The 11,622-nt window shown below is 45.2% G+C and overlaps 1 protein-coding gene across 1 annotated transcript; it reads left to right on the plus strand.

Moving 5' to 3' along the window:
• The first annotated feature begins 285 nt into the window (after positions 1 to 285).
• LOC140732546 (uncharacterized) lies at positions 286 to 6,273 on the plus strand. Its single transcript, XM_073055315.1, has 3 exons — positions 286 to 293; positions 1,307 to 3,610; positions 6,134 to 6,273. Exons 1-3 carry the CDS (start codon positions 286 to 288, stop codon positions 6,141 to 6,143), a joined length of 2,322 nt encoding a protein of 773 aa, XP_072911416.1. The 3' UTR covers positions 6,144 to 6,273.
• The last annotated feature ends 5,349 nt before the right edge of the window (positions 6,274 to 11,622 follow it).

Below are 11,622 nucleotides of genomic sequence, written 5' to 3' on the forward strand. Positions count from 1 at the left end.
ACACAACATCACGGACCAAAGGAACCATACTGTGCTGTAATGTTCTAGGTTCTATGCTCTGCTCAATCTCTCTCCGTGAATTGATTCTTAAGTGAAGAGGAGTATAGAGAGGATAAACACCAACAAGCTTCTTCCGCTCAGGTTGTGTGAGCCTAGGTGATGGGTTAAGGGTGAAAGGTGAAATGTTTAAGGGAAACTTCTCTCAGAGGGTGGTGAGAGTGCCAGTGGAAGTGGTGAATGTGGGTTTGTTTGCAACGTTTAAGAGAAGTTTGGATAAGTACAAGGATGGGTAGGTGGGTCGATGGGACTAGACAGAACTATAGTTTGGCAAAGGCTAGATGGCCTGAAGGACACTGACGATGATACCAGAAGAAGTGTTTAAGGCAGGACATTAAAGACATTTAAAAGACGCGTGGACAGACACATGGATAGGAAAGGCCCAGAGGAATAAGGGCCAAGCTTGGACAAATGGGACTTGTTAAGATGGGCATCCTGGTTGGCTTGGTCAATTTGGGCTGGAGGGCCTGTTTTTTTGCTGTGTGATTCCCTGATTCTGTGTTCTTCACTGATACTAACTGGTTTCTTGTAGATGCTCCGTCCTTTTGTAGTGGGAAACCAAACGGATACTATGCAGACCCAGAGGATGTCACCAGGTTCTACCTCTGTTCCAATGGAGAGATGAATCACCTCAAATGTCCTGTGGGTTTAGTCTTCAGCACCAAGGTTGTTGCATGTATCTTTCTGATCTCCACACCCCAGCCACCACAAACAACCCCAAAGACAACAACGAGAAGGCCACCAATAACCGCAAGGAAACCTACAACGACAACAGCGCGGATTCCCACCACAAGAAGAATTCCTTCAACGACACAGAAGATTCCTACAACAAGGAAAACTACAACAACAACAAAAATTCCAACCACCACAACAACAACAATGACAACAACGGAAGTTCCCACAACAACAACAACAAAAGTTCCTACTACAAGAAAAACTACAACAACAAAAATTCCCACCACCACCACCACCACCACCACAACAAAAGTTTCCACCACAGCAAAAGTTTCCACCACAGCAAAAGTTCCCACAACAACAACAGAAGTTCCTACAGCTGCGGAAACAACAACAACAACAGCAACGGAAGTTCCCACAATGACAACAACAACAACAGAAATTCCCACCACAACCACCACCACCACAACAACAACAGAAGTTCCCACAACAACAACAACAACAACAACAACAGAAATTCCCACCACCACCACCACCACAACAACAACAAAAGTTCCCACAACAACAACAACAGAAGTTCCTACAACCCCGGAAACAACAACAACAACAACAACAATGGAAGTTCCCACAACAACAACAACAACAGAAATTCCCACCACCACCACCACAACAACAACAATGGAAGTTCCAACAACAACAATGGAAGTTCCTACAACTCCAGAAACTACAACACCAACAGAAGTTGCTACAACAAGGAAAACTACAACAACAAAAATTCCAACCACCACTACAATAACAACGACAACAACGGAAGTTCCCACAACAACAACAACAACAACAGAAGTTCCTACAACAAGGACAACTACAACAACAACAGAAATTCCCACCACCACCACCACCACAACAACAGAAGTTCCCACAACAACACCAACAAAAGTTCCTGCTACAAGAAAAACTACAACAACAGAAATTCCCACCACCACCACCACCACAACAACAGAAGTTCCCACAACAACAACAACAAAAGTTCCCACAACAACAACAACAACAACAGTAGTTCCTACAACCCTGGAAACAACAACAACAACAACAATGGAAGTTCCCACAACGACAACAACAACAGAAATTCCCACCACCACCACCACAACAACAACAACAACAGAAGTTCCCACCACCACCACCACAACAACAACAGAAGTTCCCACAACAACAACAACAGAAATTCCCACTACCACCACAACAACAACAGAAGTTGCTACAACGAGGAAAACTACAACAACAACAAAAATTCCAACCACCACAACAACAACGTCAACAATGGAAGTTCCCACATCAACAACAACAGAAGTTGCTACAACAAGGAAAACTACAACAACAACAAAAATTCCAACCACCACAACAACAACGACAACAACGGAAGTTCCCACAACAACAACAACAAAAGTAACTACAACAACAGAAATTCCCACCACCACCACAACAACAACGGAAGTTCCCACCACCACCACCACAACAACAACAGAAGTTCCTGCAACCCCAGAAACTACAACAACAACAGAAATTCCCACCACCACCACAATAACAACAAAAGCTCCCACAACCCCAGAAACTACAACAACAACAACGGAAGTTCCAACAACAACAACAACGGAAGTTCCTACAACTCTGGAAACAACAACAACAGCAACAACAACAACGGAAGTTCCCACAACGACAACAACAACAACGGAAGTTCCCACAACCCCAGAAACTACAACAACAACAACAACAACAGAAATTCCCACCACAACAACAACAACAACAAAAGTTCCCACAACCCCAGAAACTACAACAACAACAACAACGGAAGTTCCAACAAAAACAACAACAACAACGGAAGTTCCCACCACCACTACCACAACAACAACAACGGAAATTCCCACAACAACAACAACAGAAGTTGCTACAACAAGGAAAACTACAACAACAACAAAAATTCCAACCACCACAACAACAACGACAACAACGGAAGTTCCCACAACAACAACAGAAGTTACTACAACAAGGAAAACTACAACAACAACAACAAAAATTCCAACCACCACAACAACAACAACAACAATGGAAGTTCCCACAACAACAACAACAAAAGTAACTACAGCAACAGAAATTCCCACCACCACCACCACAACAACAACAACAACAGAAGTTCCTGCAACCCCAGAAACTACAACAACAACAGAAATTCCCACCACAACAACAACAACAACGAAAGCTCCCACAACCCCAGAAACTACAACAACAACAACGGAAGTTCCAACAACAACAACAACGGAAGATCCTACAACTCTGGAAACAATAACAACAACAGCAACAACAACAACGGAAGTTCCCACAACCCCAGAAACTACAACAACAACAGAAATTCCCACCACAACAACAACAACAACAACAACAACAACAACAACGGAAGTTCCTACAACTCTGGAAACAACAACAACAACAGAAATTCCCACCACCACCACAACAACAACAACGGAAGTTCCCACAACCCCAGAAACTACAACAACAACAGAAATTCCCACCACCACCACCACAACAACAACAATGGAAGTTCCCACAACCCCAGAAACTACTACAATAACAGAAACTCCCACCACAACAACAACAACAACAAAAGCTCCCACAACCCCAGAAACTACAACAACAACAGAAATTCCCACCACTACAACAACAACAACAACAACAAAAGCTCCCACAGCCCCAGAAGCTACAACAACAACAACAGAAATTCCCACCACCACCACAACACCAACAACGGAAGTTCCCACAACAGCAGAGCCTGTTTCGACAGTGAAGACCACCACCTCCACAGTGGAAGACACTTCAACCTCTGCAGGTAACAGAAGGCAGAATAAGTTTACCAGCGAGTTCTTGCCAAGCAATTGTTCCAACCTTGTTATCCTTATGAGGAAAGGTGCCTTACACCACACATAGAATGTGTCATCTCTAAAGGCACCCCTGGGTGTGGAATATAGTCCCCTCCACCTCTATGGAAAGGGCTAGTGTAGAGCAAGACGATTCCCCTGCTTGCTGCCTTCACAGCTTTGCTGGATATCTGTACAATTACCCAGCTTCCCAACCCTGTAGAGCTTCAGAAGACATTTGAACACAGAACATTTCAAGCTAGGGCTTTTTCCTTTGGAGCGAAGGAGGATGAGGTAACTTGATAGAGGTGTACAAGATGATAAGATCTTGGCTTGATAAGATCTTTGATGAGTTGCATAGATCAACTGGACTACCAGAAACTTTTTCCCATAGCAGAAATGGCTAGTACAAGGGGACATAATTTTAAGGTGTTTGGAGGAAAGTATAGGGGGATGACAGAGGTAGATGATTTACGCAGAGAGAGGTGGGTGTTTGGTGGTAGAGGCTGATACATTAGGGACATTTAAGAGACTCTTAGATAGGCACATGGGTGACAGAACATGGAGGGTTATGTGGGAGGGATGGGGTAAATTGATATTGGAGTGGGTTAAAAAGTTGGCACAACATCATGGGCTGAAGGGACTGTAATGTAACATGGAGCAGTCCAAGCCCTTTAGCCCACAATGTTGTGCCGACCTTTTAACCAAAGTTAATCTAACCCTTCCCTCCACTTTTCCTCCATCCATGTGCCTATCTAAGAGTTTTCTAAATGCCCTTACTGTATCTGCCTCCAGCACCACCCCTGACAGGGCGTTCCACACACCCACCACTCCCTGTGTAGAAAACCTACCTCTAACACCCCCCCCCCCAAACTTCCACTCAATCTGTGCTTGTTGTACACCTCTAATCCTCCTTCACTCCAAAGAGAAAAGCCCTCGCTTACTCAACCTATCACCTTGCACACTCTTGCTCATCTAGAATCGTGGCATTTATTTTAAACACACTGCACTTTCCACAGACTGACCTACCTTGTCCCATTCCGTGTCCCAGCTTTGCCCACTGTTCCTTACTTCTGTCCAAATTGATTTTGGTGTTGACCCCTTGATCGTTGGACCCTGATAGGATGGGCAAATTCACCTTGTTCTTTTCCTTCCCTATCTCACTGGCAGGCAACAATAATCCCCTCTGTTACTGTGTCACCCTCATAGCCCTCTACAATGTAGCTTATTACCTTCACCTCTCTTGGGGTCGTCTATTCTATCCAATGCTTCTGATGCGGCCTTCACTTCATTGGTGAGACACAAACGTACCTGCTCCATCGGCAAAAAACGGTATTTTCTGCTGGCCAGCCGTTTCAATTCCTCTCCCCATTCCCGTTCCGACACATTGGTCCGTGACCTCCTCTTGCATCATGATGAGGGCCCTCTCAGGGTGGCAGAGCATCACCTCATTTTCCACTTGGGTGGTGTCCAACCCGATGGCACGAACAGCGACTGCTCCTTCTGGTAGTAAACTTTTTTTCCCTCTTCCCTTTCCCTCTTCTTCGTTCCCCCACTCCGTCCCCTTAACCTCTTCTCCTCAGCCGTCCTTCACCTCCTCTTGGCGCCCCTCCTCCTTCCCTTTCTCCCATGGTTTCCTGTCAGATTCTTTCTTCCCCAGCCCTTCACCTTTCCCGCCAACCACGTCCTAGCTTCTTACTTCACCCCCTCTGCCTCCCCCACACACCTGCTTCCACCGTCCAGTAGCCACCCATTTCAGTCCCACTTCCCGTTCCCATTCCCACACGTCGGTCCACGGCCTCCTCTTCTGCCACTCTCAGGTTGGAGGAGCAACACCTCATATTCCATCTGGGTAGCCTCCAACCTGATGACATGATCATCGATTTCTCAAACTTCCAGTAATTTCTCTTCTCTACCCCTTCTCTCTTTTTCCATTCCCTGTTCTGGTACCCATTTCAGCCCTTCTCTTCTCACCTCCCTTCTGGCACCCTTTTTCCCCACGGTCCACTGTCCCTCCCCACCCATCAGATTCCCCCTCCTTCAGCCCTTTACCTTTTCCAGCTTCTTACTTCAGCCCTCCCCCACCCACTTCTGCCCTATAATAAACGTATAAGACTGATTTATTTATGTGCTAGGACTATATGTTTCTGGTTAGCTCATTAACCTTATTCATTACTCTGTAAGCTTTTATAGATCCCAAGATGCTTTATATTTTCCCTCCTGTGCTTAGGCTGAGGGAGTGGAACTGCCCCAGTGCAACAGCTTTCCACTTTAGAAACTCTCCCGCACAGGTCTCCTGCCATCGTTGGATATGACGAACAACCATCATTGTCACTAACGTACTTAAAACGTTTTCCTCTGATTCCCCATCACACTGCCCAACAGTCCATGTACAAAGTTCAACAATACGCGGATCTGTTTAGGTACTTGATGATCACAGCTGTTCTTTACGATGTTCCAGACTCTCTTGAGCTGATGTTGTGATTCCCTTGTAGGACCTGGTGATGTCGATCCCAACTTCTGCCTTGACAAAGGAACTGGCATTTTTCTGGATTCTCTGGACAGATTTAGCTTTTATCAGTGTTTTCAGGGGAAAACATTTCATTTACAGTGTCCCAAGAGCTTGGTTTTCGATCCAGTAAAAGGAATGTGTGATTGGCCAGTGGATCCTGACAAAGGTAAATACATTTGGCCAATTCTAGTATTGATTTGAATTGACTTTATTACTTACATCCTTCATATACATGAGGAGTAAAAATCTTTACATTATGTCTCCGTCTAAATGTGCAATGTGCAATTTATAGTAATTTATAATAAATAGTATGTACAACAGGATATAGAACTGTATAACATAGAAACACAGTTGTGTCAACATGAACGGCCTAGTGGAAGAAGCTGTCCCGGAGCCTCCTGGTCCTGGCTTTTATGCTGTGGTACTGTTTCCCGGACGGTAGCAGGTGGAACATTTGTGGTTGGGGTGACTCAGGACCCCAATGACCCTTCAGGCCCTTTTTCCACACCTGTCTCTGTAAATGTCCTGAATCTTGGGAAGTTCACAACTACAGATACGCTGGGCTGTCCGCACCACTCTCTGCGATTGAGGGAAGCACAGTTCCCAAACCAGGCAGTGATGCAGACAGTCAGGATGCTCTCAATTGTTCCCCTGTAGAAAGTTCTTAGGATTTTGGGGCGGCCCATACCAAACTTCTTCAACCGTCTGAGGTGAAAGAGGTGCTGTTGTGACTTTTTCACCACACAGCTGGTGTGTACAGACCACGTGAGATCCTCAGCGATGTTTATGCTGAGAAACTTAAACACATTCACCCTCTCAACCCTGAATCTATTGGTGTCAATAGGGGTTAGCTGGTCTCCATTCCTCCTGTCGTCCACAACCAGCTCCTTTGTTTTTGTGACATTGAGGGAGAGGTTGTTTTCTCGACACCACTGTTGTCAGGGTGATGACTTCTCTGTAGGCTGCCTCATTATTATTTGAAATTAGGCCAATCAGTGTAGTGTTGTCAGCAAATTTAATTAGCAGATTGGAGCTGTGGGTGGCGACACAGTCATGGTTATACAGAGAGTGAAGGAGGGGCCTTAGTACACAGCCCTGAGGGGCACTTGTGTTGAGGGTCAGAGGGGCAGAGGTGAGGGAGCCTAATCTTACCACCTGCTGGTGATCTGACAGGGATAGCAAACAAATAATGTTATTAGATCCTCATACAACACAAATGCACACTTACAGTAAAAATGAAACATCTACAGCTTTATGGAGAAAAATATGGAAAAGTGGAGTCACTAGGATAGCTCTTTTTTTTATCAGGTACACTCCACACACAACACAAAGTAATATTACCACAGATTTATAAATAAAATATATTGCAGAAGATTGACATCAGGCATAAGATAAGACCATTTGGCCCATCGAGTCTGCTCTGCTATTCAATCAAGGGCTGATCCAATTCTACCATGGGAAATAACTTTGCCATATCTAATCTGTTCGGGCTTTTTAACATTCAGAATGTTTCTATGAGATTCCCATCCCCTCATTCTCCTGAACTACAGGGAATACAGCCCAAGAGCTGCCAGACGTTCCTCATACGGTAACCCTTTCATTCCTGGAATCATTCTCATGAATCTTCTCTGAACTCTCTCCATTGTCAGTACATCCTTTCCAAAATAAGGAGCCCAAAACTGCACACAGTACTCCAAGTCTGGTCTCACGAGTGCCTTATAGAGCCGCAACATCACGTCCCTGCTCTTATATTCTAAACTTCTAGAAATGAATGCCAACATTGCATTCGCCTTCTTCACAACTGACTCAACCTGGAGGTTAGCCTTTAGGGTATCCTGCAGAAGGACTCCCAAGTCCCTTTGCATCTCTGTATTTTGAATCTTCTCTCCCTCTATATAATAGTTTGCCCCTTTATTTCTTCCACTAAAGTGCATGACCATTTTGGCTTTGGCCTGTCTTGTCACGTGCCTCCAGATACTCTGTAATCTCATCCCTAACAATCGATTCAACAACTTCCCAACCACTGATGTCAGGCTAACAGGTCTATAGTTTCCTTTCTGCTGCCTCCCACCCTTCTTAAATAATGGAGTAACATCTGCAGTTTTCCAGTCATTCGGTACAATGCCAGAATCTATCAATTCTTGAAAGATCATTGTTAATGCCTCCGCAATCTCTCCAGTTACTTCCTTCAGAACTCGAGGGTGCATTCTATCAGGTCCAGGAGATTTATCCACCCTCAGACCATTAAGCTTCCTGAGCACCTTCTCAGTCGTAATTTTCACTGCACAAACTTCACTTCCCTGACACTCTTGAATGTGATATATGCAGGTATTTTAACATTAAATAACATATATGTAGGTATTTTGATAATAGATTGTATTTTGATTTTAAAGACAGGTGAATGGGTTTGAGAGGGAAAATAAATCAGACATGATCGAATAGAGGTCCAGTCTCAATGGGCCAAATGGCCTAATCCTACACTTGTGTCTTATGGTCTGAAAGCACCAGTATAGTCTTTGTGTGATAGAGGAAGAGAGGATCTGAAGATCAAGGCCCAAGACCTGGCAGAAAACCCTCATAATCCACTGGTCAACAGTGGTCCCTGTCCTGAGGCTTGGACGACCATCAACAGTGACTTCGTTAAGTCATCCTAATTTAATGGAAGGACATCAGCCTCTCTCAGGCCTGTATCCCTTGTGGTAAGGCCCCAAGTCCCAGCCAGTCAGCTCCCGTGGGCAGGCCATTGTTGGATTCTGATGTTATGATCCAAGATTCTTTCAGAAGTCAGGAAAGAGGCACAGGAAGTGTTGCTTCATGATCATTTTATTACACATTGATGGAACAAAGAAAAATTGAAAATGAAGGCAGGTAGAAGTGAAAAGATCTACAAACATTTGTAAGTTGCATCGTAGTATAGCTGTTTTTATACCACATAGATGAGGAAAAATTTGATTCAAGTTCATAGATATGAGTTAACCAATGAGAAAGCTCTCATTCAAATAATGCAGCACCGAGAGAAGCCTCCAGAACTTTCCAGAATTATACCAATTATAACCACGAGGGTTCATATTGAACATCTGCACAAATGTACAGTAACCATGAGGAAGCGTGTTAAAGTGTTACATATACGTAACAACTACTTAAAGTACAAGCAGATAATTAACTGTTAAACTGAAAAAAAAACCACACAATTAAACAGGCAATCCAACACCAAGTTGTTTCTATGCCCAATGTTGACCTGGCTGGGGGAGAGAATACCAACAGGACAGAGGGCATGCAACCCTCCATGAACTGCCGGGGTTCTCTGGCCCCCCGGCCACGCCAAGATGACACGATTGATGTTGAAATACTTGCCCGTTAGCTAGGAATCTCTACATAAGAGGCAGAAGGCACAAGCTCCCCATTCTGCGGTAGCCATGTTGGTCTCACCCATTCGCTCAGAGCCCTCAGTACCAGACTGGAAGAAAACTGACCTTTTCCCTGCAGCCTCTGTGACCGCCTCTGGCAGGCCAGGGTGGGTTGCTGTGCGACCGCCTCTGATGCCCAACGAGATGAGGTTGGATGCTGACGATGAACGAGAACGAAAGAGGCCCCTCAGTCACCATCTGACCGATATACACTCAGTGGCCACTTTATTAGGTACACCAGTGGACTTGCTCCTTGTGAATATCGAATTAGTCAATTATGGGGCAGCGACTCAATGCACAAAAGCACGCAGACGTGGACAAGAGGTCCCGTTTTTGTTCAGGCCAAACATCAGAGTGGGGAAGGAATGTGATCTAAAGTGACTTTGGCCATGGAATGATTGTTGGTGCCAGACCGGATGGTTTGAGAATCTCAGAAACCAATGATCTCCTGCGACTTTCACGTACAACAGCCTCGAAAGTTTACAGAGAATGGTGCAAAAAATGAGAAAAGCAGCTGGTGAGCGAGCAGCAGTTCTGTGAGCAAAAAGGCTTTGTTAATGAGAGAGGTCAGAGGGGAATGGCCCGACTGGTTCAAGTAGATATGAGCTGACAGCAACTCAAATAACCATGTGGTGTGCAGAAGAGCATCTCTGAATGCACGGCAGGCCAGACATTGAAGTGGATAGGCTATAGCAGCAGACGACCTTGAACATACACTCAGGGGACACTTCATCAAGTACAGGAGGTACCAAACAAAGTGGCCGTTGAGTGTAAGTTCTAGCCTATACTTTGAGATGTGACACTTGACCCCATTCAACTCCCTGCTGATGCTATGTTCCTTGTTTTCCTTTACAGAACCATTTAATGCAACGTTCTGCAGGGATAGACCTGATGGGAACTATCCTGACCCATTGAATGCCAACGTATTCTACCAGTGTGCATCAGGAATAACTTTCCAACAGAAATGCCAGACAGGTCTGGTTTTTGACGAAGAGACTAATGCTTGTCTCTGGCCGTACAGCAACCCGACAGCGACACTGCCGCAGACATCGACGCTCATGCCAGGTAGCGCAGAGAGGCAGGGGCACGTTGGTCTTGATGTATTATTAAATTGGTTCCAGATCGTTGTGCGTGCAAAGATTCAGTGAAAACCTTGTCTTGCGTACTGTTAGTGGGGTAACATGCTGGCCAAGCATTTAGAGTAACACTGTCACTGCGCCAGTAATCGGGTTTCATTTCTGCTGCTGTCAATAAGGAGTTCGTACACTCTCCACTTAACCATGTGGGTTCTGTCTGGCTGCTGCCGTTTCCCCCAGCATTTTAAAGATGTACAGCTTAGCAGCTTAATTGGTCACAGGGGAGTAATTGAGCAGAGGAAACTCATAGGGCCGGAAGGGCCTGTTACTGTGCTGTATCTCCAGATACATAAATTAACACAAAATCAAATCATTATACACTGCATTAAGGTAGAATGAGGTAAAACAATAAGAATAAAGTTGTGAACACAGCTCAGCATATCACAGAAACCAACTTCCCCTCTACGAACCTAGCCTACACTTCTCACTGCCTCAGTGAAACCAACCTCCCCTCTACGAACCTAGCCTACACTTCACACTACCTCAGTGAAACCAACCTCCCCTCTAGGAACCTAGCCTACACTTCTCACTGCCTCAGTGAAACCAAACTCCCCTCTACGAACCTAGCCTACACTTCTCACTACGTCAGTGAAACCAACCTCCCCTCTACAAACCTAGCCTACACTTCTCACTGCCTCAGTGAAACCACACTCCCCTCAATGAACCTAGACTACATTTCTCACTCCCTCAGTGAAACCATCCTCCCCTCTACGAACCTGGCCTACACGTCACACTGCCTCAGTTAAACCAACCGCCCCTCTACGAACCTAACCTACACTGCTCACTGCCTCAGTGAAACCAACGTCCGCTCTACGACCCTAGCCTACATTTCTCACTGCCCCAGTGAAACCAAACTCCGCTCTACAAACCTAGCCTACACTTCTCACTGCTGCAGTGAAACCAACTGCTGCTTTACGAACCTAAATTAC

The sequence above is a fragment of the Hemitrygon akajei genome, chromosome 8 (assembly GCF_048418815.1).
Source record: "Hemitrygon akajei chromosome 8, sHemAka1.3, whole genome shotgun sequence".
NCBI lineage: Eukaryota > Metazoa > Chordata > Chondrichthyes > Myliobatiformes > Dasyatidae > Hemitrygon > Hemitrygon akajei.